Source organism: Lissotriton helveticus, chromosome 6, assembly GCF_964261635.1.
Source record: "Lissotriton helveticus chromosome 6, aLisHel1.1, whole genome shotgun sequence".
Lineage (NCBI taxonomy): Eukaryota > Metazoa > Chordata > Amphibia > Caudata > Salamandridae > Lissotriton > Lissotriton helveticus.
The window spans coordinates 104,574,859-104,602,460 of NC_136067.1; the positions used below are offsets into that span (position 1 = coordinate 104,574,859).

Here is a 27,602-nt window from a genome sequence, read left to right on the forward strand (position 1 = left end):
AGCGGTCCGGCAGCGATTGTATCGGATTCATGTGCACATCAAATCTCATGGCATTGCATATTTTAGGTATCTCTTACTTTTGTGTTTCATAAACATAACTGTAACTGTAATCAAGAATTTCGAAGAACATCTACCAAGCCTGCCCTTTGTATGTGGCCGTTCCATCCTGCGATTAGTTATGCCCCCACCTTATACGACTATGTACAGTGATCCCCCCCACAACCCCTCCAATGTGGTAATCTGTTCATTAGCCCCCTAGGTCTGCACTCAGTACCGTCATTCATCCGAATCCTCCCCCTCTGAACTGTCATCATCTTCTTCCTCCAGCGGTTCACAAATGTCTCCCCGGTACACAAATGTCTCCCCGGTATTTATTCCAGGGTGACCATACCGCATTCCATTTGCGCGGGTTGGCCCTCTTCTTGTATACCGCTCTTTCCGTCACCATAATCAAATCCATATTCTTTCACCACTGGCCTAAAGTGGGCGTCTCAACCGCCCCCCATTTTTGTGCTATATCCCGTTTAGCCACCATGCATCCCACAGTCGTCCATACCTGGCCCTGGCGCGTCAAGTCCGTCGGTCCCCACACATGAAGTATGGCCACACGGGGGTCTGGAACCAGTGTAGTGGCTAATATCTGTGAAATGGTGCGGGTTACGCGTCTCCAATAGTCCGAAATCTTAGGGCACTCCCACAGTGTATGCAGGAATGTACCCTCCCCACCACATCCCCTCAGGCAGCGCGGGTTATCTGTTCTGTGTAGTTTGAATAGGGTCGTCCGTGTGAAGTATATGCGGTGAAGGACCTTCAGTTGGACCAGACGGAACCATGCCGAAATACCCGCCTCCCTGGGGGAAGCTAGCGCCGCATTCCAGTCTGTTTCATCCATGTCACCCAGTTCCTCCGCCCATTTCTCCCGCAACTTAAGTAAGGGGTCGGGCATGTTATGCAACAACTTACGGTAGGTGAGGGATGTGGCGCCAGTTCGCATATACTCTGTCAACAATCTGTCCTCCAGCGGAGAGGACTCCGGGACTGTTGTCCCCGCTGGTATTGCAGTCATCAGTGCGTGCCTGATTTGGATATAGCGATACGTTTCAAGTGGTAGGTCTGTTGGAGTTGGGAAAATGGGACTACACCATCAGTCGCCCACAAGTCTCCTACGGTCGATATACCTATGGTGTCCCATGCAGTGAAGCCCTTAGTATGCCGCAGGCTCCCAAGTGCCCTAGTGTCCCACAAAGGCGTTAATTTCGTTATAATTCCCCTCCATTTAAGCTTAGTCTGTGCGCTGTGCCAGAGTGACACTGTATGTTTGGTCGGTCCCAGGAGCTTGTTCGCCTTACCCTTATGATACAGCGGTGCCAGTAAGCTCTGCACGCCCAGTTGACATCTATCCGCCAAGTAGGCCGGATCATCCTGTGGGACGTGAAGCCAGTGATTGATGACTTTAAGCTGCGCCGCCCAGTAGAACAGTTGTATATTAGGCAGGGCTATCCCGCCGTCATACCAACTTCTAGTAAGTTTCATGTGCGCTATCCGTGGTGGGCGTTCGTTCCACAATAAGTTATTCACCACTGCAGTCACTGCCCGTAGATAGCTCGTGGGCACCACTTGGGGCTTGGGGCGTTTTCTAGTACGTATAAAAATCGTGGCAGCGCCAGCATTTTAAATAGCGCTGCCCTCCCCAGCAATGTCAGTGGAAGAGTCTTCCAGTGCCTGACGTCCCCCTTTAATTTATTCAACGGTGGCAGTAAGTTCTTCTCGTAAAAGGTCGTAGGGTCTCTTGTGACGTGTATGCCTAGATACTTAAACGACATGCCCGCCGTTTCCAGTGGGCAGTCAGGTGGTAGAGCGGGGGGTGGTCCCCTCAGTTCGTATATGACAGATTTGGTCCAGTTTATCTTATAGCCTGACGACCTTCCATGCACCTCACACAGTGCCAAGAGTACTGGGACCCCTTCTTCTGGATTTGTGAGGTAGATCAGCATATCGTCAGCGTACAAGGAGACCCTGTCTTCCCAGTCGCGACTCCATGCAATCCCCCTGAGCAGTGGAGTGTTCCTAAGTATCACCGCCAGTGGTTCCAGGACTAGTGCGAAGAGTAATGGCGAGAGCGGGCATCCCTGCCTCGTTCCTCTGTTCAATGGTATCTCTCGGGAGACATGCCCATTGGCTTTCACTCGTGCCACTGGATCAGTATATAAAAGCCGCACCCAGGCTATGTATTTGGGGCCAAAGCCCATATGGGCCAGTACCGCAAAGAGGTAGCTCCACTCCACCAGATCGAACGCCATCCTGGCATCCAATGACAGAATGGCCGTCGGTTCAGTCAACAGCGACGCCCGTGCTATTGCACCGTGGACTCTCCGAAGGTTTAGTGCCGTACTTCTGTGTGGCATAAAGCCCGACTAATCCGGGTGAATCAGCTGGACGAGATGTGGCATCAATCTGGTGGCCAGTAGCTTAGCCAATATCTTAGCCTCCACATTGAGGAGTGATATCGGGCGGTAAGACCCGCATTCCTCAGGTGGCTTACCTGGCTTCGGGATTGCCACGATGATGGCCTGTCTCTGATTGTGGGGCAACTTCCCCCTAGACAGGCTGTCTTGGTACATGGCCAACAAGTGCGGGCTCAGCGTGTCCGACATCACCTTACACCATTCGATCGGGACGCCGCTGGGGCCCATGGCCTTCCCAGAGTGTATCTTGGTAATGGCTTCTTGCACTTCGTCTACCGTAAAATCAGAGTCAAGTTCTTCCACCGCGTCCTGTGATAATGTCGGCATCGGCACATCAGTCAGTGCTGCCACTGCCATCTCTTCCGTGACACAAGTGTCCGGGGTATAGACCTCCTGGAAGTGGTCCGCAAGCAGACCTACAATTGCCGCCGGACGCGTGTGCTTTTCCCCTCCCCTGTCTTTCAGGTGCACTATACTTCTGGCTCCTCCCCCCTTCCTTTCCAATCAGGCCAAGAGCTTGCTGGCCTTGTCCCCCACCTCATAGACTGTTTGCGCTGTTGCTGCTATGTGTTCCACCGCCCTCTGCTTGAGGTGGTCTGTGTGGAGTCGCTGACTTAGTTGTAGGGAGTGCAGGGTGGCCGCTGATGGGTCCGTCATGTGTGCGGTGTGTGCCTCTGCAAGGTTTAGCTCCAATTGTGTGGCTTCTCTCTCTTGTGTGCGTTTGTACCCTTGTATAGCCGAGATGGCCTGCCCTCTCAGAACCGTTTTATACGCTTCCCATAAGGTCGTGGGGGAGTCAACTGAGGTTATATTTTCTTTGAAGTAATTCCAGGTCGCTTTTTTCAGTTCCCTTTTTATCGCCGGTATCGCTAGATAACCCGGGCGCAACTGGTACATTCTTTTATACACTCTTTCCGGACACGACAGTGTAAGGGTCAAGGGTGAATGGTCAGAAATACCCCGTGGTCTAATTTGAATATCATCTATGCTAAGGCGACCCTCCCCTAATGTGAAGAAGTAATCAATGCGTGATAGGCTGTTGTGCGTTGCTGAGTAATATGTATATTGACGCTCGCTAGGGTGCATGCTTCGCCACACATCCACCAGTCCCTGGGACTCCACAAACTCACTGAATCGGGAGGGGGTAGGAGTATTTACTCGTACAGGGAACCTGTCCTGTGTGTTGTGGATGACAGCATTGAAATCACCCCCTACGACCACGTCACCTTCCGGAAGCTCCAGTAGGAACCTCCCCAGCTCAGGGAGAACTATGTTGTGTAGCGCTGGGGGGACGTAGACCGATACTATATTCAGTGGTTTACCCTCCCATTGGCCGCAGGCCGCCGCAAATCGGCCCTGGTCGTCTGTTTTTGTGGAGAGAAGCAGGAACGGGGATGATTTCCACAGAAGGATTCCCGTCCCCCTCGACCCTGAGGTAAAGTCAGAATGCACTATCATGTGATAGCCTTTCCCATTTAACGCCTGGCTTGCAGTACCCACCAGGTGAGTCTCTTGGAGGAGGACCAAAGCCGGATTCATTCTCCTAATGCCCTGTATCACTAGGCCTCGTTTGATTTTATCTCCCAGTCCCCGTACATTCCAGGAAATGAGCCGCAGCGGCACCACTGGTACCAAGTGGGGGCCTACCCTTGGGGCTTCAGCCAGTATATCGTGCGCCATGTTGCGATTTGGGGTGGAGCAATCTCGATCGTCACTAGGGAATCCCCATACGGGCAATGGAATGGTACAGTGTTTATGCGCATTACTACCGTACAACGTGTTCTTCCAGTCTGAAATAACTTGACAACAAACCACACCACCTGCAGTGAGGTGTAAACTTTTAAACTCGCCCCCTCTTGAACACCCCCCCTCCCTGCCCTCATGCCAAACGGACCCATAACTGCCCGCCTCCCCAACCTAGCAGAGTGCTTAGCCCCTAAATTAAACTTGATACTTGCTCGTTGAGGGGAGGAATGCCCCATGATCGGCGGCCCCTCATACTCTCCTCGGGGGCCCTTCACCCGATATCCAATGGCAGTCTCTCAGGCAGCAGTCTCTCATGTCCATTAACTTGTATTCACCGGGTGATCATTGTCCCCGTGCAGGGACGTCTTCCACCCTGCCCGACACATCTGAATGTTCTCCTTCTGCGTGGTCTGGGGTCAGCGAGCTTGCGCGGCCCCTCGCGGGTTGGTCACCTTTTTTCCTGCTCCCTCTACGGTGTTGGGCGGCCGGCCTCCACCCATCAAGCCACTCTCGTGCCACCTCAGGGTTGTCAAAGAACCAAGTCTTGTTTTCCGCTACTATTCGCAGTCTGGCCGGGAAGATCATAGAATAGGGAATTTCTCGTGACCTTAGTTCCCTTTTAACGTCCAGGAACGTCTTCCTACGATGTGCGACCTCCGCGGTGTAATCCGGAAAGAAGGCAATGGTCGCATTCTGTATCTTGATCGGAGGGGATCTCCGGGCCGCCTGTAATATGGCGTCTCTATCGCGGAAGTTAAACATGCGAGCCAGAATGGGTCTCGGAGGCGCTCCCTGTTGTGGTCTGCCCCCTGGTACTCTGTGTGCTCTCTCCATCGAAAAGAACGTCGATAGACCCTTGGGCTTCAGTTCGGTTTTGATCAGTTCTTCGACAAATAAGTCCGTCGCTTCCGTGCCTTCCGATTCCGGAACTCCCAAAATCCTTATGTTGCGCCTTGACCGCCCTTCCTGGTCGTCCAGCTTGTCTTTTAGCGCTCTGTTCTCCGCCGTGACACGTTCCATCGCCGTCTGCAGCTCCGACACATCCTCCACCAGCGATTTAGTGACTACCTCCAGCGAGCCCACCTTTTCCGATATTTTATGAAGGTCCGCTCTTAGCAATGTAATCTCCGTGGAGATGGAGCCTACCGTGGTTTGCACCTGTGTCAAAGTGCGCATAACATCATCCAGCGTCGCCTTCGGACCCTCGCCATTCCCTTCCACTAATTTCCTGCCTGGTTGCCGGCTCTCAGTTGGCGAGGACGCTCCCTTGTTGTACGCATATTTCTCGAGGCGGGTCTGTGTCGCACTCCCTCTGGAACCCTTTCCGGCCATTACGCTGGAGAGTGCTGCGTGTGATAGCTGTGGCCGTGGCCGTTTCCGTTGGCGCAGTCGCGTTGAGCTTGCAGTCCTTCGCCACCCAACGTAGCCTTGTGATCTATGGTCCACCCTGGCTCCGTTGCACAAAGGGGGAGCAGCGTAAATAGTAGTCTAAGAGGAACCGGCCTGCCGTGCACAGTCGTGGCCACGTGAATTTGCACTGTTCAGAGGACTCTTGCTAATGCGCTTCCCCGCACAGGCAGCGCCCGATGTCGTGCGCCTACTCAGTCAGGGGTGTGCCGCGCGAACAGCTAGAGTCACTGGATGTCGCTTAATGGGAACTCACTGTGCCTGATTCTCCAGCACCCACGCCGCCACTCCGGTGACACTGCCTCGCACTGTACCTCGGTGCGGGCGTGCAGCTCCACCATGCGTGTCTCGCGATCAGCGGGAGCCCAGCCGCCACCTCCGCTCCCCTCGATGGATGTGCCGGGGAAATCCGCTGAGTGTTCTAACGGGGCTCGTCTGCAGGCAATGAGCCCTCGCACCCCCTGCCGGGGCCGCCCTGCGCTGGAAGGCTCGCCCTCTCCGTGAGCTTCGGTCCCCAGGCGCGGAGCCGACGTCGGTCCGGCGTCGCTGCTCACGGTGCCTCGCGTCTCTTGTCAGCCCACTGTGCAAGACTCCCCCGCCCACGGATTCAGGCGCGCCAGGTGGCGGGGTCTCAGCGGTGGTCCGGCCGCCACTTTCGGCTTGCTCGTGTCCGGTGTTGCTTCGCTGCTCGCCGACCGGGCGCTTCCGGTCCGGCCAGTCCCTGCTCCTCGTACTTCCGGTCGGGGTGGCTCGTTACTCTCGCCCCCGGCTCCAGGTCGCCGCTCAGGCCGCGCAGGCCGTTAGTACTTAGTCGTTCTCCCGGTTTCGGATCTTCACCGGAGTTACCGCCTTCGATGCCGCCCGGTCTCGGGCTTCAGGCACTCCCCAAAAGAGGCAAATGTTGAGTCGGATTGAAGGTCGGATGTAAGGAGAGGCCGCTCTAGTCACAGAGCTCGTCCTCTAAGCTGCCGCCATGCTTGGCTGCAAGCCACGCCCCAAAAAGTGGTTATTTTTAAACTTAAAGAGCCTGATTGAAATGTTGGCGGTTTATGACAGATATTCCATCCACCTTATTACAAGAATATAATACACTTGTAATAAGGCAAACAACATATCCAGCATGTCTGTGACTGCGTACCAAGCCTCCAAACTCCATTTTGGGCCCAGAGTATTCAAACAATCTAAAGACAATATGCACATATTTTTTTCAAAGGTGAGATAACATTAATGCATTTCTACCCTACAAACGTAACCACAACTCTAACCCTCACCCAAGCTATGCACTGCTACCAGTTTGTTCTGCACAAACAGCCGTTGAACAATAGTTTTTGCACTGATTATACATCTGGCCCAATATGACTAATCTACACAAAACAGTCAAAACGCGAAATATCCTCTCTTAAGTTTGATCTTGTAAGTTATATTCAGATTGTGAAGATCCTAAACACTAAGGGGCAGATTTATGAAGGCCTTGCGCCGCCGGTGCGTCACTTTATTTGACGCAACTGCGGCGCAAACAATGCGCCCTATTTACAACGTGACGCATCTAGGAGATGCGTCACATTGTAAAGCCCTGCGCCAAAAGGAGGCGTTCCTGCGCAGGGGGGGCGTTCCTGCGCAGGAACGCCTCCTAAAAGTGGCTGAGTAAAATCTATGAGATTTCACTCAGTCACTTTCTGGACAATGCTGCGTCAAAACCCTGCGCCTGCTTGAAGCAGGCGTAGGTCTTGACGCAGCATTGTGGAGATGGGGCACACCCGAGCCTTGCTGGAGCTGCGTCACGCTTGCGACGCAGCTCCAGCAATGCGCCACCTTTACGGCACAGATGCGTCACGCATCTGTGCCGTTTTTGCCCCATGGTGCGCCGCATTATAAATGCGGCGCACCATGGGTGGCGGAGCAGCGGCGCAGGATGACTGGCGCATCCCTGGGGATGCGCCAGTCATCATAAATCTGCCCCAGAATTTTTATTAAAATTTCCTTAGCAAATGTGTTGAGTGCGAATGCAAAAGCCATTGTTTGTGAACCGTGCCCAGTCAATACTGGCAAAGGGCGCACACTGTGCTGGGGTAAGGCCTGTAGTGTGACAGACCAAGAGCACCACATCACTGAGGGACAATGGCCAATGAAAGAGGGAGGACTGAAGGAAGAGAGGCGCACTTTGGGCTTAGAGTAGCAGAAGGGCATTGTGAATGCTGAGAGTTGGGGGTAAAGTTGGTGCAGAGTCAGAATGAATTGATCAAGAGAGAGAGTCATTTCACAGCTGAGATTAGCTTTCCAGACAGAATGCCGGACATGCAAGAACTACTGAATGAAGTGGGCTTGTGGCCCAGAAGGTGAAATGGTAAAACTTGCTCCCAGGCATAAGAGATGATACCCCTGATAGTGTTCTTCATTGTTTCTTTACCCCTCATGAAGACTTCATCTCCCAAGTACACACTTAACCCTATTCCCTTCTTTGCAGCCTCTAGAAATGTCTCTGATTGGTGGCTGTCACACTGGATCTCCAACCTTCAGACGAAGACAGGGAACGTCTCAGTGAGTGAACTTGGCACCTCTGGTCTTTCACCGCAGCTGCTGCTCTTCTTCCCAGGAGGCCTCGTGTAAGTTCAGATCCTCTTTTACCATCCAGTATCTGTGCCTCATGCAGGGTATATGAATTTAAGGAACATCTGGGCTGTACTATCAAAGGTGCTGTTGGGGTGGAGCCATCATGTGTGCCCGCTTTATGCACTTACAGGCCACTTTGGTAATAGAAAAGTGGCCACAGATGCTTGTGTGGTTACCTCTGTAATACAGATCGTGCTGGTGCACAAGTAGCACCTGTGCTATATAAAGGTGGTGTCTGCTCATTTGCAGGGCCCCATGCAAATGAGGAAATACTTTGCCTCTGTGCACATGCTGTTTAATAAACGCGGGGGCAGAAGCAGCGAGGTGGTCAAAAGGTGCAATGACTGTGCACCACCAAGAGGTAGCGCACAGTCAGTGCAACTCCAAGGGTGGCTCTTGAAAGGGGACCCCCCAGACATCCCCTTGTAGGTATGTGCACCCGCCTGCAGAGGAATCCCTGCCTCCCTTTCAAATGCAGGCCAGGTTGCTGCCTGCACAGTGAAAGTTGGACCGGCTGCTTCAAGGATCGGGTTCTCCTTTCACTGATATGTGGCACCCAGGGCAGGTGCAAATTCATGACTGCTGGGGAGAGCACATTCAAGGTGAAGGGAGGCAGTGCCATGTTCTTCACCTGGTACACCCAGTTAACGGTGCAGTGCAGTGTAGACCAGGGCAGAGCACCCTATTTGTAATATAGGCCTTGTATTGGAAATGACCCATTCACAAGAATAACTTCCATAGTCTGAAGTTGAATAAATGTGAAAACATACACAGGAAGATTGCAAGCCTTTACATTGCCTTGTGATGTCAGCTCCTTTGCTTTACCTATGATTGGTACTCTGCGATAGATGGAGAGCAGAGATAAAGGATAAACCATAGTAACACTAATGTGACTGCAGCGCTTACTCACCTTTGGAATAGGATAGAGGTGGAAAAGGAGGAGACATCTTTTCACCTCAAGACACCCTTGTATAAGAGGATCAAATATCTCTCTTCATGCTTCCCAGCATCATACAGCAGGGCAAGGAAGCTTTTGCTAAACCAGCGACATCCAAGGCAGTTACAGCAAGGATAGAAAAAAAGTACAGAGCCTCAACACAGGACCCTAAATATATCCAGGGGCATGAAGAACCAGGTTTGACGGTTGTCTTCACATCAAGGATAATGTCCTCCGCATCCATGTCGCCCCACCAGACAAGGAAAGTGAAACAATGGAGACAATAGGAAGTGTGATGGAGAGGGCTGAAGCCACACAGTGGCAGATCGCCATTTCCATTGCGCTGCTAAAAAGACATGCTCAGCAACACTGGGTGGATATGGAAGACCGCATGTCAGACCTCGGAGGAATATCATAAAAGATCGAAGAGCATTATTGGAGGGGGAAGGGAAACATTAAAAATTCCTGCCTAAAATTGGCCTACAATGCTGCAGATACAGCAAGTAGACTGCTGGCTACATGGAGGGTCATGAGGAGACATGCATGGCGAGGCATCTCTGGGTTTAAGCCTGAGGTACAACCAACAAATATTTACGGACCCCTCACAGAAAACCAGCTCTTTGTCCCAGGGTTAGACCACGTGCTGGAGGAAATGAAAAAGGCAATCAAGACTGCCAGAGCGATGGGGGCCCTACAGGTCTTCAAACCCTCCTTTTAACCCCTTCACTGCGGCGGCTATTCCGCCACAGTGCTAAGGGGGCGGGGCGGCCGCGCGGCGGGCGCATGCTGGTGACGGAACCGCTCCGTCACCAGCCGCGGTTGCCCTGTGCTCATGACGGAGCGGTTCCGTCATGGCCCCGCCCGCTCAATGGAACGCTCAGCGCAGGCGCGGAATCCGCGCCGCGCAGGCGTGCCGAGCGGGCTGTGACAGAACCGCTCCGTCATCAGCACAGCGCGACCGCAGCTGATGACGGAGTGGTTCCGTCACCAGCAGGGGAGGGGTTAAAGAGGCATCTTTCAAGACAAGAGGCTAGAGGCCAGGGAGGACAAACGTTTACTTCACAAAGCCAAAAGTAGCCAGGATCCAGCCAGTTTCAAGCCCATGGACATTGGCAACAACAACAGCCGAAACTCCCTTTTCAAGGCAGACGAATATCAAGGGGCAAAAACTCTTGAAGATCCGCCTCAGAATTTACAAAGTGCCTGAAATTCACTCTCCTCAGTCACAACACACCATTAGTCGGGATAATATAGGACTTCCTAAGAAATTAGGAAGCCATTTCCACTGACAAGTAGGTTGTAAATATTGTTCATTACAGCTACTACATAGACCTCATTCAGAAACCACCAACTACATGAAAGACAAGCTGCAAATCCTACGCAGAGAGGTCCAAGAGATCCTTCCAAACAAAACGGTAGAAAATGTGCCAGGAGAGTAGAGAAACAAAGGAGTGCACTCAATTTACTTTCTTGTGCCAGAGCAAGATTTAACCACGCGCCCTAACTTAGACCAGTGATTCATAAACAGGTACCTAAAAACGCAAAAATTTCAAATGACCAGATAGAATTATGTAATCCTTTTGCTAGATGAAGGAGAGTACTTGGCATCTGTAGATATGAAAGATGCCTACTTTCATACACCCATTCACCCAGCACACCGAATATATCTCATATTTGTATTGGAAGAGGAATACTACCAATTCAAGGTCCTGCCGTTTGGAATAAAGCCTGCGCCAATGGTCTTCACAAAGACACTGGCAGTGGTAGCCTCACACCTCAGAAGACCAGGAATACATGTCTACCCATACCGAGATGATTGGCTGGTTAAGTAAGATGCCTTCCAACATTGCCAGGCGAGCGTGATGAGAGTAGTGTCCCTTCTGCACATGCTGTGGTTTACAAAGTCTACAAACCAGGAAAACATTCCTGGGTACAGACATCAACATGCAACTGGCAAGGGCTTACCCTACGACATGCAGGGTTCAGGCCATACTCACTCAAATTCTTCTCTTCCAGACGTTGCTAGCACTCACAGGAAGGTGATGAAACTGCGAGGGATGATGGCTTTCTGCATGCACCTCATTCTCAATACCGGGCTTAACATGAAACCTGTGCAGGAATGGTTACTCAATCAACGGGACCAGCGGTCAGGCACTTGGGAGGATCTAGTGGTTGTGTCAGACAAGGTCAGCAAGGAATTGAGGTGGTGGAGTGCAGTGAACATGCTCATGGGGAGACCATTCAAAGCCCCTCAACCACAAGATATCATTACCACTGGCACCTCAATGGTGGGCTGGGGAGCACACATAAATACATTAAGACTAAGGGGTTTCTGATCAGAGCAGGACTCCACCAAATACATTAACTTCCTGGAACTAAAGACCATATTCTTCGCTCTGAAAGCCTTCCAAAGTCAGAGAAAGGGAAATACTGTACAAATCCTAATGGACCATACCTCAGAAATGTTCTACGACACCAAGGGGGGGGGGGCACATTATCTCATCCACAGTCCCAGTTAGCTCAGAACATTTGGAAATGGGAAATGGGCCATAGTGGAACAGATATCACTCCTAGCGAGTTACGTCCCAGGAGTCGAAAAGGTTGAAGGAGATGGTCTAAGCAGACAAACAAACAGCATGCACGAATGGAAGGTAAAACTGTCCATAGTAGACTACATTCTCTGTCTATGGGGTACACCTGACTTATCTTTGCAACAGAAGAGAACAAAAATTGTTGGTGCTTCGCTTCCAGGCACTACCATCCAGAATTACTGGGGAATGGCATGTCGAAACGTTGGTACAGGATTTTTGCATACGCTTTCCACCAATACCAAAGATCCAAGCAGTTCCACTGAAGTTCAACATCTCAAACATGACAAAGATTCTCATAGCGCCATGATGGCCTCGTCAGCCATGGTTCTCAGACCTAATACAACTGTCAAAACATTGGTTCGGTAAATTGGGGTTACAACACTTTTGGGATGAACCATCAAACTTGATACTGGCTTCTAAGAAATTACTAAAGTCAACTTTTTAGATTTATATTCAAAACAATGTGTCCCACAATTCTAAAATTGGCACACTAACTGTTAGAAAGGTGACCCGGGGGAGGCAGAAGATGTCTGACTGACCACCCCTAGGTCCACCCCTCTGTTGAGAAGTAGCCGAGCATTATCGAGAGGCCTCCTGAATGAGGGCCCTCTCCTAGGATCGTACAGCAGAGTAATCACAGCACTACAAACGGACACCACACAGGAGGTCAAGTTCTCAAGCTTTTATAAGTAATAACGGTTGCGGAATCTTGGCAGTATATACAGCTGGATCGAGGGATCCGTAAAGTCTCGGACAAGGAGGGTAAGGTAGCGGGACAGTCTTACTCTGGGCGGAGGAAGGGATACCCTACGCACAGCTCTCAATCCTCGAGCTGGGGGGTTCCGAGAGGTTCGAGCCGCGGCGGCGCCAGCAGGCTAACAGGATGATTCAGCAAGGTAGGCCGCGGCGGCGCCAGCAGGCTCTCGGATGGTTCAGCAAGGTAGGCCGCGGCAGCGCCAGCAGGCTCTCAGATGGTTCAGCAAGGTAGGCCGCGGCAGCGCCAGCAGGCTCTCGGATCGTTCAGCAACGTAGGCCGCGGCAGCGCCAGCAGGCTCTCGGATGGTTCAGCAAGGTAGGCCGCGGCAGCGCCAGCAGGCTCTCGGATCGTTCAGGTTACAGGAAGGATGAGTTCGTCTGGTGTCGGCCGTGACAGCGTCGGCAGGGCTTCCAGTCCAGGATACAACTGGCGTCCTACTCCGGGGCTGGCCCAGATATAGGACGGAGGTCCTTTGATGTCCGGACCCTCGCGCCTGGGGGCCAGAGGGGCCGGGATGATGGTGTCCAGACACCCAGCAGGGGGGTGGAGCCAGCGCCCAGGGAGGCCGGAGGGCGATCGATACCAGGCGTCCAGGGACGGCTGGAGGGCCATCGAAACTCCTCTCCCTCCGGGATCTGTCGAGTGGCCACTCGACCACCTGGGTGGATCTTGGTGCCTCGATGTCTGGGCTTCGCTGGGGCCGGGGCTGGGGCCGAGGCCACGTGGTCGTGACGTGGTGGGCCCAAGATGGAGTCGGGCATGGCCTCGTGCTTCGGTCGTGATGGGCCTACGCTGGGGTCAGGCCGATGATGGGGGTCCGGGATGGTAGCCGGTTCTGTGGTGTTGGGGCGTGCAGGGTCGGGCAGAAGGGGCCGCCCGAGGTCCGGAGGAGGGCTGATGTCGTCCTGGGCCTGCCATGCGGGAGGGGTAGGACCACGCCATGAGGCCGGGTCCAACACGCGTCCCCCCCCAGCTGAAGGCAGGGGAGAGTCACCCATTTTCTTGGGGATTCTCCTCGCCGAGGCGGAAGAATCTGGACAGGCCGTCGGCATTGGCGTGGTCGTTGCCGGGGCGATGCTCCACAGTGAAATCCATCCCCTGCAGAGAAATGGACCAGCGCAGCAGTTTCGGGTTTTCTCCCCGCATCTGCATCAACCAACGCAGGGGCTGGTGGTCGGTCTGGACTCGGAAGTGGGTACCGAAGAGGTAGGGCCGGAGCTTCTTGAGTGCCCACACCATGGCAAAGGCCTCCCTCTCGATGGTGCTCCACCGCTGTTCTCTTGCCAGGAGGCGTCGGCTGATGAAGGCCACAGGCCGGTCGATTCCTTCGGGGTTAACTTGGGACAGGACCGCCCCGATGCCGTGCTCCGAGGCGTCGGTTTGGACTACAAACTCTCTGCTATAGTCGGGGGCCTGGAGCACAGGGGCGGTGCACATGGCAGTCTTTAAAGTCTCAAAGGCTGTCTGGCACGCAGGGGTCCAGTGCACCTTCTGGGGTAATTTCTTTGATGTCAGTTCGGTGAGGGGCCCCACAATGCTCCCGTAGTCTTTTATAAATCGCCGATAGTATCCGGTGAGCCCCAGGAAGGCTCGGACGGCGGTCTGGGTGACCGGGGGCTCCCAGGCCCGGATGGCGTCTACCTTTGGTTGGAGGGGAGCTACTTGACCGCTCCCTACTTGGTGTCCTAGATAGGTCACGGACCCTTGGCCTATCTGGCATTTGCTGGCCTTGATGGTTAGTCCGGCCCGCCGGAGGGCCGTCAGGACTTCCCAGAGGTGGGACAGGTGCTCATCCCAGTGAAGGCTGTACACCGCAATGTCATCTAGATAGGCGGCGCTGTATTCTTCAAGTCCGGCCAGCACCTGATTCACTAGCCTCTGGAAGGTGGCCGGCGCATTTTTCATGCCGAAGGGCATTACTTTGAAGTGATAGTGGCCATCTGGCGTCGAGAAGGCCGATCGCTCTTGTGCACCAGGGGTACGGCCGATCTGCCAATACCCTGCCGTGAGATCGAAGGTGCTGAGGTATTTGGCGGCCCCTAGGCGATCGATCAGTTCATCTGCCCTGGGGATGGGATGGGCGTTGGTCCTGGTGACTGCATTCAGTCCCCTGTAGTCAACACAGAACCGGAGCTCGGGAGTGGTTCCGGGGGAAGCGGCATTCGGGACCAGGACAACGGGACTGGCCCAGGGACTGTTGGAGGGTTCGACTACCCCCAGGGCCAACATCTTGGCCACCTCGGATTGGATGCAGGCCCGAACCCGGTCGGGCACTCGAAAAGCTCGTTGTTTCACAGGGGGGCTGTCTCCGGTGTCCACATCGTGGACACACCACCGGGTGACCCCCGGCGTGAGGGAAAACAGATCCGCAAACTGCCCCAGCAGCTTCCGGCAGTCTTGTTGCTGCTCTGGGGTCAGGGTAGAGGAGAGCCGGACCCCTTCGAAGGAGCCGTCTTCTTCGGTGGTGCTGAGGAGATCTGGTAGTGGCTCGGAGTCGTCTTCAGCTCCGTCATCGGTCGCCAGCAGCAGGCTCAGTTCAGTGCGTGCAAAGTGCGGCTTGAGCCGGTTAGCGTGTAGAACCCGGAGGGGGTTCCTGGGGGACTCCATGTCTACCAGGTAGGTGACGGGGCTCTTGCGCTCCACCACCTTGAAGGGCCCCGTCCATTTGTCCTGGAGGGCACACGGTTCAACCGGGGACATGACCCAGACTTGCTGGCTCGGCTCGAACTCGATGGACGAGGCGTTCTGGTCATACCAGCGTTTCATTTCCTCCTGACTGGCCTCCAGGTTGGCCTCGGCAAGTTCCCTGAACTTCCGAGTCTGATTGCGGAGTGTCAGGAGGTACCGGTAGACATCCGGTGGGGCCTCTCGAACTGCTGTCTCCCAGCCTTCCTTGACCAGGCTAAGGGGGCCTTGAACCGGGTGTCCGTACAAGAGTTCGAACGGGTTGAACCCCAGGTATTTCTGGGGTACCTCTCGGTAGGCGAACAGGAGGCAGGGCAGCAGGACATCCCATTTGCGCCGGAGGGGCTCTTCTAGGCCCTTGATCATCCCCTTCAGGGTCCTGTTAAAGCGTTCCACTAGTCCATTTCCCTGGGGATGATACGGGGTGGTGAACTTATATGCGACCCCGCACTGTTGCCATAGGGACCGCATATGCTTCGAGATGAAGTTGGACCCCCGGTCACTCACGACTTCTCGGGGGAAGCCGACTCGGGAGAAGATGCTCATGAGGGCTCGGCCCACCACGGGGGCCGTGATGGTTCGGAGAGGGATGGCCTCAGGATAGCGGGTGGCATGGTCCACCAGGACGAGGATAAAGCGGTGTCCCTGTGAGGTGCGAGGGTCCAGGGGCCCTACGATGTCTATTCCCACTCGCTCGAAGGGGGTGGTTACCACAGGGAACGGCTGGAGCGGGGCTTTGACCTTCCCCCCGCTCTTCCCGCTGGCTTGACAGGTCGGGCAGGTCCTGCAGTGGTTCTGTACATCCGTGCGCATTTTTGGCCAGTAAAAATGGGTCACCAGGCGGCTGTAAGTTTTGTCCTGCCCCAGGTGCCCGGCGAGGGGCACATCATGTGCTAAGTTTAGGAGGAAGTCTCTGAAGCGGAGGGGTACAACCAGCACCCGGCCGGCCCCTAGCTCGGCAATCTTTTGCTCACTGTAAAGGAGGTCGTTGTCCCAGTAGACCCAGTGGGACCCCGCGGGGTCTCCAGCGGCTTGAGTAGCGGCTTGCTGTCGCATCCCCTCGAGGGAGGGGCAGGTTTTCTGTTCCTGCCGGAACTGTTCGCGGGTGGGGCCACCTTCTTGGCGCCATTGAGCGAGTTCTGGGAGGTGGTTGAGCTCGGTGAGATCCTCTTGGTCGAGCCCTTGGGGGCCGGGCTCGGTGTTGGCGTCCTCGGGGACGACGGGTGGCGGAGGTGCGGGCCACTCTGGCTCCTCTGTTGGAGCTTGCCCCGCTGGGGCGGAGGCTCGGGCGGACATGGAGCGGGTGGTCGCACAGACCCACTCGGGAAGGCCTAGCATCCCCAGGTGCTCTCTTCGTTCGACGCCAGCCCATGGGGAGCTTTCCAGGTCGTTCCCAAGGAGGCAGTCCACGGGGGCATCGTCGCGGACAGTCACTTTCAGCACGCCCGACACTCCCCCCCACTCGAAGGGGATGCGGGCCATCTGACACAAAGTTTCGGAGTTATCTGCGGATCGGACTGGGCACAGGACGTTAGGAAGGATCTGTTCCGGGGTCACCAAATGGCAGCGGACCGCTGTTACGCTGGCCCCAGTGTCACGGAGGGCTTCGGTCCGGCGACCATTGATGGTGACCCACTGGCGGTACTTCTGGGTGTTGCCGGGGATCGGCCCTCGGGGGATCATGTCGTGAGTCCCCAGGCAGGCTAAGGTCATGGCGGCGGGTTCCCACTCGGCCTGCTCGTGGCCGTCGTCCTCTTCCTCACTTCTTTCTTCACCTAGGGCAGCTGCCGCGATCTGGCGGGCTGGGGGCCCGTTGGTGCCGGGTCGCTGGTTCATCGGGCAGAGGGGGTCATTCGCATAATGACCCTGTCGCTGGCATCTGTGGCACGTAACGTTCGGGCGGGGCCCCGGCCGGGCTGGGGGGCCCCCTCTCCGGCCCAGGGATGGCGACGTGGAGGTAGGGGATGACCCCTGGGGGGCGTCTCGACCCCGGCTCGGGCCTACTCCGCCACCTCGTGGTCGGTGGTTCCCCGGGGACCCCCGGCCGTAATCTCCCATCGTGTTCCGGGGAACTCGGGTGCTTGCCCATCGGTCTGCCTCGACAGCGAGTTTTCGTGGCTCAGTCAATTTGCTGTCGAGGAGGTGCTGCCGGAGTTCGATGAAACAGTTATTGGACAGGTGTTCCCATAGAATGAGGTCGACCAACTGCTGGTAGGTGGTGACCTGGCAGCCCCGAGTCCACCCCTCGAAGGCCCTACTGTAATAGTTCACGTATTCCACCCCCGTGGTACCGGGGATTTTTTTGCAGTCTCGGAATCGCTGCCGGTACATCTCGGGGGTGAGTCCGTAGCGAGTGAGGAGGGCGGTCTTCATGTGCTCGTACGAGGTCCTCTCGGTATCAGGGAGCTCCAGCAGGGCGTCTCTTCCTTCGTTGATAAACTTCCCCCACAGGCCGGTACCCCAGTCCCGGAGGGGTACTCGATGGGCGGCCATGGCGACCTCGTAAGCTTTGAACCACTGCTGGATGTCGTCGTTCTTAAAGTAATCCTTGGGTATGTGCACCTTCGTGTCCACCGGGGGAGGGGAGGTCTTCCCCCCGGAGAGGCCAGTCTCGTTTGCCTTGGCTTTAAATTCTAGTTCTTTGAGGACGCGCTCGTGCTCGAGCAGGAGTTTCTTCTCCTCGAGGTCTCTTTGTCTTCGCTTTTCTTCTAGGTCTCCTTCTAGTCGCAGCTGCTCGAGGGCTAGCTTCCTTTCTGCCAGTTGGATCTCTCCTTCTTGTTTGAGTCGAGCAAGCTCCAACTCGTGGAGCCGGTTCCTCTCTCGTTCTCGGGCGTCTTCGTGGGAGAGGCCCGTGTTTGGGTTTGCGGGTCTCTCTCCCGCTGGGTTCAGTTGAGCCTCCGGGCCTCCGTTCGGGCCCGGGTTATCTTCACTCGGAGGTGGCGCCTCACCGGCGTCCACCCAGGCCTGCAGAGCCGATTTGAAATCTTCTTTGGTGCTTAAGCCAGTGGTAGCGATGCCTTGATCTTTGCAGAATTGCTTCAGCTCCTTGTGACTGTAGTCTTCCATTTTCTCCTTCTGGAATTCTGTGCTCATGGTTGCAGTGGGTTTTTCTGGGTAGCGAGGGAATCACTCTCTGTACGATCTGCGTGGGCTCGGATCCCAGCGCTTGCCACCAATGTTAGAAAGGTGACCCGGGGGAGGCAGAAGATGTCTGACTGACCACCCCTAGGTCCACCCCTCTGTTGAGAAGTAGCCGAGCGTTATCGAGAGGCCTCCTGAAGGAGGGCCCTCTCCTAGGATCGTACAGCAGAGTAATCACAGCACTACAAACGGACACCACACAGGAGGTCAAGTTCTCAAGCTTTTATAAGTAATAACGGTTGCGGGTTCTTGGCAGTATATACAGCTGGATCGAGGGATCCGTAAAGTCTCGGACAAGGAGGGTAAGGTAGCGGGACAGTCTTACTCTGGGCGGAGGAAGGGATACCCTACGCACAGCTCTCAATCCTCGTGCTGGGGGGTTCCGAGAGGTTCGAGCCGCGGCGGCGCCAGCAGGCTAACAGGATGATGCAGCAAGGTAGGCCGCGGCGGCGCCAGCAGGCTCTCGGATCGTTCAGCAAGGTAGGCCGCGGCAGCGCCAGCAGGCTCTCGGATGGTTCAGCAAGGTAGGCCGCGGCAGCGCCAGCAGGCTCTCGGATGGTTCAGCAAGGTAGGCCGCGGCAGCGCCAGCAGGCTCTCGGATCGTTCAGCAAGGTAGGCCGCGGCAGCGCCAGCAGGCTCTCAGATGGTTCAGCAAGGTAGGCCGCGGTAGCGCCAGCAGGCTCTCGGATCGTTCAGCAAGGTAGGCCGCGGCAGCGCCAGCAGGCTCTCGGATGGTTCAGCAAGGTAGGCCGCGGCAGCGCCAGCAGGCTCTCGGATCGTTCAGGTTACAGGAAGGATGAGTTTGTCTGGTGTCGGCCGTGACAGCGTCGGCAGGGCTTCCAGTCCAGGATACAACTGGCGTCCTACTCCGGGGCTGGCCCAGATATAGGACGGAGGTCCTTTGATGTCCGGACCCTCGCGCCTGGGGGCCAGAGGGGCCGGGATGATGGTGTCCAGACACCCAGCAGGGGGGTGGAGCCAGCGCCCAGGGAGGCCGCAGGGCGATCGATACCAGGCGTCCAGGGACGGCTGGAGGGCCATCGAAACTCCTCTCCCTCCGGGATCTGTCGAGTGGCCACTCGACCACCTGGGTGGATCTTGGTGCCTCGATGTCTGGGCTTCGCTGGGGCCGGGGCTGGGGCCGAGGCCACGTGGTCGTGACGTGGTGGGCCCAAGATGGAGTCGGGCATGGCCTCGTGCTTCGGTCGTGATGGGCCTACGCTGGGGTCAGGCCGATGATGGGGGTCCGGGATGGTAGCCGGATCTGTGGTGTTGGGGCGTGCAGGGTCGGGCAGAAGGGGCCGCCCGAGGTCCGGAGGAGGGCTGATGTCGTCCTGGGCCTGCCATGCGGGAGGGGTAGGACCACGCCATGAGGCCGGGTCCAACACTAACCACCCAATTTTTATTAATGAAGCCAATAGCGAGCTTCAAGTTATTTTTGGATGAAGTGCAGCCACAGTTACAAAATCATTATACTTGAAATTCCGACATGGTATTCTACAGTCTAACTTTAATACATCGGAATGGGTCAGTAACTCTGGGGAGGAGAACAGTGAGTGCTGGGCATTATGCCAACCAGACACTTTGGAAGATGATTTATATATATTATTCTTCTGCCCTGCTTACGACAAACCTAGGAAGAAATGGCTCAAACCTATATGTAGATTAATGGGTATTAGTGTGTGAAAAAGTTATTTAATCCAAAAATAAATATTGAGAAGTAAATCGGAGAATATCCGGTAAGGTTTAATGGTCCTTACATGTCAGGCACAAGTTACATAATGACGTAACCGATATCCCACGATAACCGCTCCCACAACCAAGTCTATTGAAAATATAACAAGTCAGAATGGAGCGTGACTTCCACGAGCGTAGAAGAGGAAAGGCTCGAATGCTCGTGGGAGTCACACTCAACATAGAAACATATACAACAATTAGGGCTTGTCGGAGGCAGAATGGATATTGAAAACTGATGGTTCTCAAAAAAAAATTTCAGTGTTAGTAGTTATTTGTTTAATGTTGGCTTAATAAAAGCAAAAGTAGGCGTGAAATTCTAAATGATTTTAAATGATTGCGTATATGTGTATCTGAAAATATGCCTTTATATAGTAATACACTTGCACTTTAACAAACTGACCAACCTCAAGGGTTAAATTGCTAGTTGTTTTATTGCACTAAACATATTTGCACTTTTTGTTATGGAACATCAACCTGGAAGTTATATCAAAGGAATGAATGTATAGAAGTTTGTACCCTATTGCATCCTAAAGGCAATAGCACTCTGTCGGACAGACCCCTTTTGGGAAACTCTATTGATAGGAAGTATAGACAGTTACTTATAGTGCTTGGTTACAATTGGGTTAATTGATTGATTTATGTTATTCCTCAAATGTTTTTAGATACTAATCATGCCCATTTATCTATATTTATATATTTTAAATTAGTACAATGGATGATCGGTCTTCATATTTATTTGATTATGAGTTTACCAGTTTTTGAAAATTGTTAAAAGTGGAGCCTCTTTGGTGTAAATGTATTTGACCGTACTTTTTAAAAATGTAATCTGATTACTCTGTGTATCTTTTATGGTTTAAACTAAAACCGAAATATAGAAAGAAAGAACTGTCGAAACAACAACATATGGGGTTTCCAATACACTAAAACACCCTGCCCATGCAGCAGGGAAGGGTATTCCATTCACACCCAGAGGAGATGCAATTGGCATCATGGTTCCTGTGTTAACCAAATTTGAGCACCGGCATCTACCAAAGAACACACTACGTATTATCAGGAAGAACCGCAGACCAGGAGGTGCTATGCCTTGCAATGGAAGAGACATATTACCTGGTGCCAAGTCAAAAAATTGGAACATAGGGTCCATCAAGACACTTTAATAGGTCCGTATTTGACATATCTAACAAAATGCAAACTCTCATATGCCTCGCTGAGAGTACATTTCTCAGCCATCGCAGCATACCTAAAGGACTTAAACATAATGAACATATTCTCACATTCATCGATGAAAAGGTTTATGGAAGGAGTGAAGAGACGTTTTTCTAGCAAAGGAGGTACCTCCTCCTCAGTGGAATTCACAGTTGGTGTTGACAGGGTTGATGAAGTCACCCTATGAGCCAATGCATAAAACCACACTCAAATACCTGACACTAAAAACAGTATTCCTGGTTGCTATACATCTCTAAGGAGAGTGAGATTCTGTCCCTAACCGTGCATGAGGCTTACATAGTCATACACAATGATGAGGTAACTATGAGGACACACCCAAAGTTCTTAGGTTATTTTCCCTTTTCACATAAATCAGGGTATCACTATACCAGCCTTCTTCCATAAACTTACATAGAGGGCCCTTCACACCGTAGATGTCGGGAGGACCATCATGACATCAAACAACGCACATCAGGAACACAGTCATTTTTTGTGAGCCATTCAAGCTTTAGGGACAACTGTTTCCAAAAATACTTTTGCCAGATGGATTGTACTGACGATCCGATTATGCTATTCCGTAGAGAACAAATCTTTGCTTAACAAACCAAAGGCACGCTCCACTAGGGAAAAGGGAGCTACAATGACCCATACGGCTAATGTCTCCATCCAGGAGATATGCAAAACCGCTAATCGATCCTCCCAGCATACGTTTACTAAACATTACTGTGTAGACTTACATTCATACAAAGAAGTGGAGGTGGGTCAGGTGATTCTAAAGAAAATTTTTGCTTCCACTACTTTTCCTGCTAATCACCACAAAACAAGCAATACTTTTACATAATCTGTGCAAAGCATGTGAATCTAGAAGAGATTTTATGCTGCCAATGAAACCAGTTACTTACCTGGAAATATGGTTTTTCACCTTGAAACTTTTCTAGATTCACATTCAACCCTTCCCGTCTCCCATCAGCAGAAGGTTCGTGGAAGAGATAAACAAAAAGAATGTAAAATGGTGGGCACGTACATGGGCACGTACGTGCGTATTTACATGGGCACGTACATGGACACAGTGGGATTACAGTCTACGTTATAGGTACTCCACCCATGTCAACCCCATCCACAAACTGAAAAACCTTGAGAACACTAGGAACACTTCAAACCCAGCCACTAGTTGTTAGGATTGTGCAAAGCATGGGAATCTAGAAGAGTTTCAAACGGCAAAACCATATTTACTCATAAGTAACTGGTTTCTTATGGGTCACCAAATCAAGAAACGAGGTTCCTGCCATTTTAAATGGACATCATGTTGCAAAAGAGTCTGAATACAAATACCGAGGAGTCCTAATCGACACCAGGGGCACCTTTGTGCCCTATAACATAAGCAATGTATTCAATCTAAAGCTTCCGCTTTGGTGTCTGCTTTTTTTGCCATTTACAAGAATTTATGGGGTCCAACTACGGAACCCAGCTGAAAAACATCAGTGCGACGCCTTGCATTGGAGAGAAGTCAAGCTCCTTGGCACTGCCATTCTTGACTTATGCTGACAGATATTTGACCTCCCAAGAAATGCCTCTCCAGCTGAAATCCGTCTACAATTTGGTATTCTAAAGCAAGCAACAGCCAGACAAGAGGCATTTGTGTTTCAAACTTAGGGTATCTAAACAAAATTCATTAGATCATTTAATCCAATCAGAAATCATAAACTCCAATGAAAAACACTTTCAGACCATTTTTTAAGAAAAGGTAAATAACCTGCACATAAGGGAGCTATGGTGTGCCCCGGTCTCTTTTAACGTATTCAAAAGCATCTTACTAAAATTTGTCTTCACTCTTGTTCCTCCAAGAAAAAAGACTAGCTGGCAAAGCGTTCACAAGCATGGATGATTATCCATAACTATTCCACCCTTTCTAATCAAACCTACCTCGGCATGTTATTCAAAGCAATAAAAAATACATTTATGGTTTAACATTTTGGAACCCTGCCCACCTTTGATTTTATTCCAACCTGGTCTAAGTCAAGGTCGAGTAATGAGTGTAGATTGTGTAAGCTAACAGAGGAGACAATCATACACGTGGTTTGTATTTGCCATGCCCTAGTAAACAAAATCAGATCCCTTTTAAGACACTCATTCAACCTTACGGGCCTACACACATGCAGAAAAGCCAGGATAGCAACCCTAAATGCGACCGAAACCCGCCTGAATTCACTATTTGTCCGGTTCCTGTGTTTAGTCGGGAAAAAAACTGGAAGGTCATTCTTGAAGACATTCATGTTACAATTTGAACATTTTGAGTATGTAATATATTCTATTTCCTTTTAAGTTTTGTACACGTTCACATGCAATGGTTTTACTTAACTCCACATGTACTAAATAAAAAAAAATGTAAATAGTAATACTCATCTCGTTTCCATTTTCAAAAACAAATCCCCGAACATCAGCTCAAACTTTCCTAAACACGACTGAACCACGACACCCCTTATGGGCTCATCACAGGTATGTTGCTTTGAGGTGCACTGCAGACCGCAGGTTTCACTTCTGATGTTTGTACCACTCATGTCCACATATTTTAATCTATTTATTATATGTATCTGTGTACCTTTTGTAAAGCAGATGACTGTATATGTAGTGCACATCATTTAAGATCTGTATTTTATGCTTGTCACTTGCACTAAGGTCTATTTAATGAAACTAATACAAATTATTTAAACTTATGTGAGGGACATTTTCATAAATGCTGAGACTCGGGGAGTTTGGTATATCCCAGAATCACATGCCCATTGTGTATTCCTGAGGGAGCCACCTCTGTGTTTACCTGCTTACATTGTTGTTCCGCATTTAGCTGCCATGAAGGAGCACTCCTCCTTCAAATCTCTGCTCAGGGCACCTGTGCCACACCAGTCTGTATCCTACAAAGAGGAAGATTTATTTTGTTTCTGTTGGGTTTGTAAACGTACCAGTCGTGCTTTCTGAAGTAAGCAACCGTGCCTCCTAAAACGGGGAGGGAAGTGCAAATGCTGAAGATTATCATTTACTAACTCTCAAATATTGTCTCGCTAAGCACACATGGTTGATGCTGGAAATGTGGTACTTCCATTTAGGACCCTTCTGGGCAGTGTTTGGCTCGCTTCCCAGGTGCTGGACACTCCTTTTATTCAGAGGGCAGCTTGCATGCTTCTGGCTAGTTTTATATTCTTCCACTCGGTCAAGCAGTATGACCGCTAACATGTAATCTATCACAGAATGTAGAAGGAGAGATATACGTATGTTATTAATGGCCCTTCTCCTTGTGAGCCGTGAGGGCCTTCCCAGTTCCCTAGTGTGCCATTCTCTAATTCTTGTACATGCTGTTGATGTCTCCAGGTCCCCGATCACAAGACTGCATTCAAGTGACCAGAACAGCTCAGCGGAAGTGGACTTCTACCTCACAGTGTACGGCGGCATTGCTGTGGCTAACACGGTCTTCACAGCCCTTCGTGCGTTCCTGTTCGCCTTCGGAACCATCCGCGCAGCAACGGTCATTCACGGCAAGCTGCTGAGACGCGTGCTGAAGGTAAGGGGGAGATGCTTTGGAGTTCTGAAAACCCTGAGGAAGGTCTTGGACCTCCTACCCATCACAGCACGTCGGACACTCGTGCATGCCCTCGTCACCTCGCGCCTAGATTATGGCAATTTGCTGTATCTGGGGGCCACGGGAAAGGTCATTAATCGCCTTCAGGTGCTGCAAAATGCAGTTGCCCGCTTAGTTCTGAGGCTCCCTAGGAGATCTCCTTCTAAAGCAGCGCTCCAGGCCTTACATTGGCTTCCTGTCAGAAGAAGGGTGGAGTTTAAGGCTCTGTCTACGTGTCACCGTATTTTGAGCGGTAAAGCCCCTGTTCCGCTACAGAGTCTGGTCACTCATTATGAGCCTCTACGGGAGCTGCGATCATCCCGTACAGGGCTATTGAAAGTTCCAAAAATAAAGAAGGCTCGCATGGGGGGCAGGTCCTTTTAGGTATTTGGCCGCCAAGCAGTGGAATGCCCTGCCTACAGAGCTACGTTTGGAGCTTTCAGAGTCCATTTTCAGAAGAAAACTTAAGACCTACTTATACGGGAGGTAGGCGACTGTGATGGCTGCTTGGACTGTTGACTCCACTTACCATAGCGCGGGGACACGCCGGGGCGCGTAACCAGGCGCTCTATAAATCTTCCTAATAATAATAATAATAACCACAGCACAAACGGTCATTTACGTCAAGCTGCTGAGGCACGTGCTGAAGGTAAGGGGGAGAACCACAGCACAAACGGTCATTTACGTCAAGCTGCTGAGGCGCGTGCTGAAGGTAAGGGGGAGAACTACAGCATAAACGGTCATTTACGTCAAGCTGCTGAGGCATGTGCTGAAGGTAAGGGAGAGAACCACAGCATAACCGGTCATTTATGTCAAGCTCCTGAGGCGCGTGCTGAAGGTAAGGGGGAGAACCACAGCATAACTGGTCATTTATGTCAAGCTGCTGAGGCGCGTGCTGAAGGTAAGGGGGAACCACAGCATAAATGGTCATTCACGTCAAGCTGCTGAGGGGCGTGCTGAAGGTAAGGGGGAGAACCACAGCATTCATTTATGTCAAGCTGCTGAGGCGCGTGCTGAAGGTAAGGGGGAGAACCGCAGCATAAACGGTCATTCACGTCAAGCTGCTGAGGCGCATGCAGGTAAGGGGGGAGAACCGCAGCATTCATTTATGTCAAGCTGCTGAGGCGCGTGCAGGTAAGGGGGGAGAACCGCAGCATATAATGCAATGAGCCTCCCAGCAATTAACTTGGATTAAACACTAAAAGATTGTTTTTTATTTGTCCCTATCTATGTCAGTCAATAGCTATACCACCATTCAGAGAAGGGACGATATCATTTTGAAATATTCCTGGAATAGAAAAGTAGAGTAAGACCTGACTGGTACCAATAACTCCTCAAAGATTTTGTACTAATTATGATTTTCTACTTTCTTAATCAAGTGCATGTCTACTGGTATCACTGAATGAAATCTGGGTTTAAATCTAAATTGCTAAGGAATTAATTGCTGCCAATAGTATAATTTGGATGTTAAGAACATCTTTGTGTGTTCTAGTGCAGTGGTTCTTAACCTGTGGTCTAGGGACCTCTGGGGGTCCGCAGAGCCTACCCAGGGGGTCCACGACTGCTTTGAAAATTAAATAACATTAACAGATTAATTAAGTGTATATTAACGAAGAAGCAAAATGTACAATTAAAAGATATAAAACGATATGTAAATGTGAAGGAATGTAAAATTGGAAGCTAAAAACGATATTAGTATCTTCAGACTCATTCGTGGGAGCAGAGCAAGTGTATCAAAGATAATATAGTATGGACAATGAGTAGCCTGAATCAATTTAGAAAAGCCCCAACATTCAGATTAAAATGTAAATTTGTTTACTTTGTATTTTAAGAATTAAATAATTGTTTTATCATTTGTGTATTTGTTTGATGAATACTTGTTTCGGTATTTTTGTGTATTGTTTTGCGGTTGAAATAATTGAAAATACTTAGGTCGTAATCCTCGGCTTTCCGTAATGACACGGTGAGGATCCCCAGATTCCAATAATAATTCCAGAAGGTGGAGGGTCCCGGTTTCTAGTATGGTGAAGTGATGTCAACAGAAATCAAAAGTTTAAGAACCACTGTTCTAGAAGACAGTATCCAAGACTCCCAACTATGAGCCTGAACATGATGAGATGCGGGTCTGGTGTTCCCAGCCATCCCTTGACAGCCACCCAGTATGTCACTGTGTGAGGCCCTGCTTTGCCAGACTCCAAAGTGTTTCTTTCTTTCCATAGCCCTCACTGTATACTTAAAGCTTGCTGGCTCAAAGACTCTCAACAACAGAGGACTTATTCCTGTCTAAGTACCAAACATTTCCATCGGCACAAATTGCCTTTTTTCGGTGGGGTAAAAACCTCCTATTGCCCAGCATCTTTCTGCCTAGCTAGTATGCCTCAAAACATTTGCTTACCTTTACAAGGATGGAGCACAGGAGCATCAGCACAGAACAACAGGACTGTTCAGTTCTTTGTTATTAAAATGGCACCTGAAATGCCAAGCACCATGTAGTGACAAAAGGAACTTGATGCAGCTTCCATTTTAAAAAGAAGCAGGTGATGTTAAGTACATGAGAGAGCAGACACACTGATATGCTTTCTGGTATGTGTTTTAATCCTATCATTTAAAAATATTTTAGAAGTATCGTAGAGAACTATATTTTGTGAGTTTTTCTTTACATAAATATCTACACTACCTAACATAAATATTTAAAAAGTGAGAGTGGGTT

At 51.5% G+C, this 27,602-nt stretch overlaps 1 protein-coding gene across 2 annotated transcripts in view; it reads left to right on the top strand.

Moving 5' to 3' along the window:
* Positions 1 to 27,602, top strand: part of ABCC10 (ATP binding cassette subfamily C member 10) — a 255,940-nt gene that overhangs the window by 180,416 nt on the left and 47,922 nt on the right. For both annotated transcript variants that reach the window (XM_078647432.1, XM_078647433.1), the window contains exons 13-14: positions 8,083 to 8,221; positions 24,646 to 24,835. In XM_078647432.1, the coding sequence (XP_078503558.1) occupies positions 8,083 to 8,221; positions 24,646 to 24,835 (329 nt within the window). The remainder of the gene's footprint in view (positions 1 to 8,082; positions 8,222 to 24,645; positions 24,836 to 27,602) is intronic.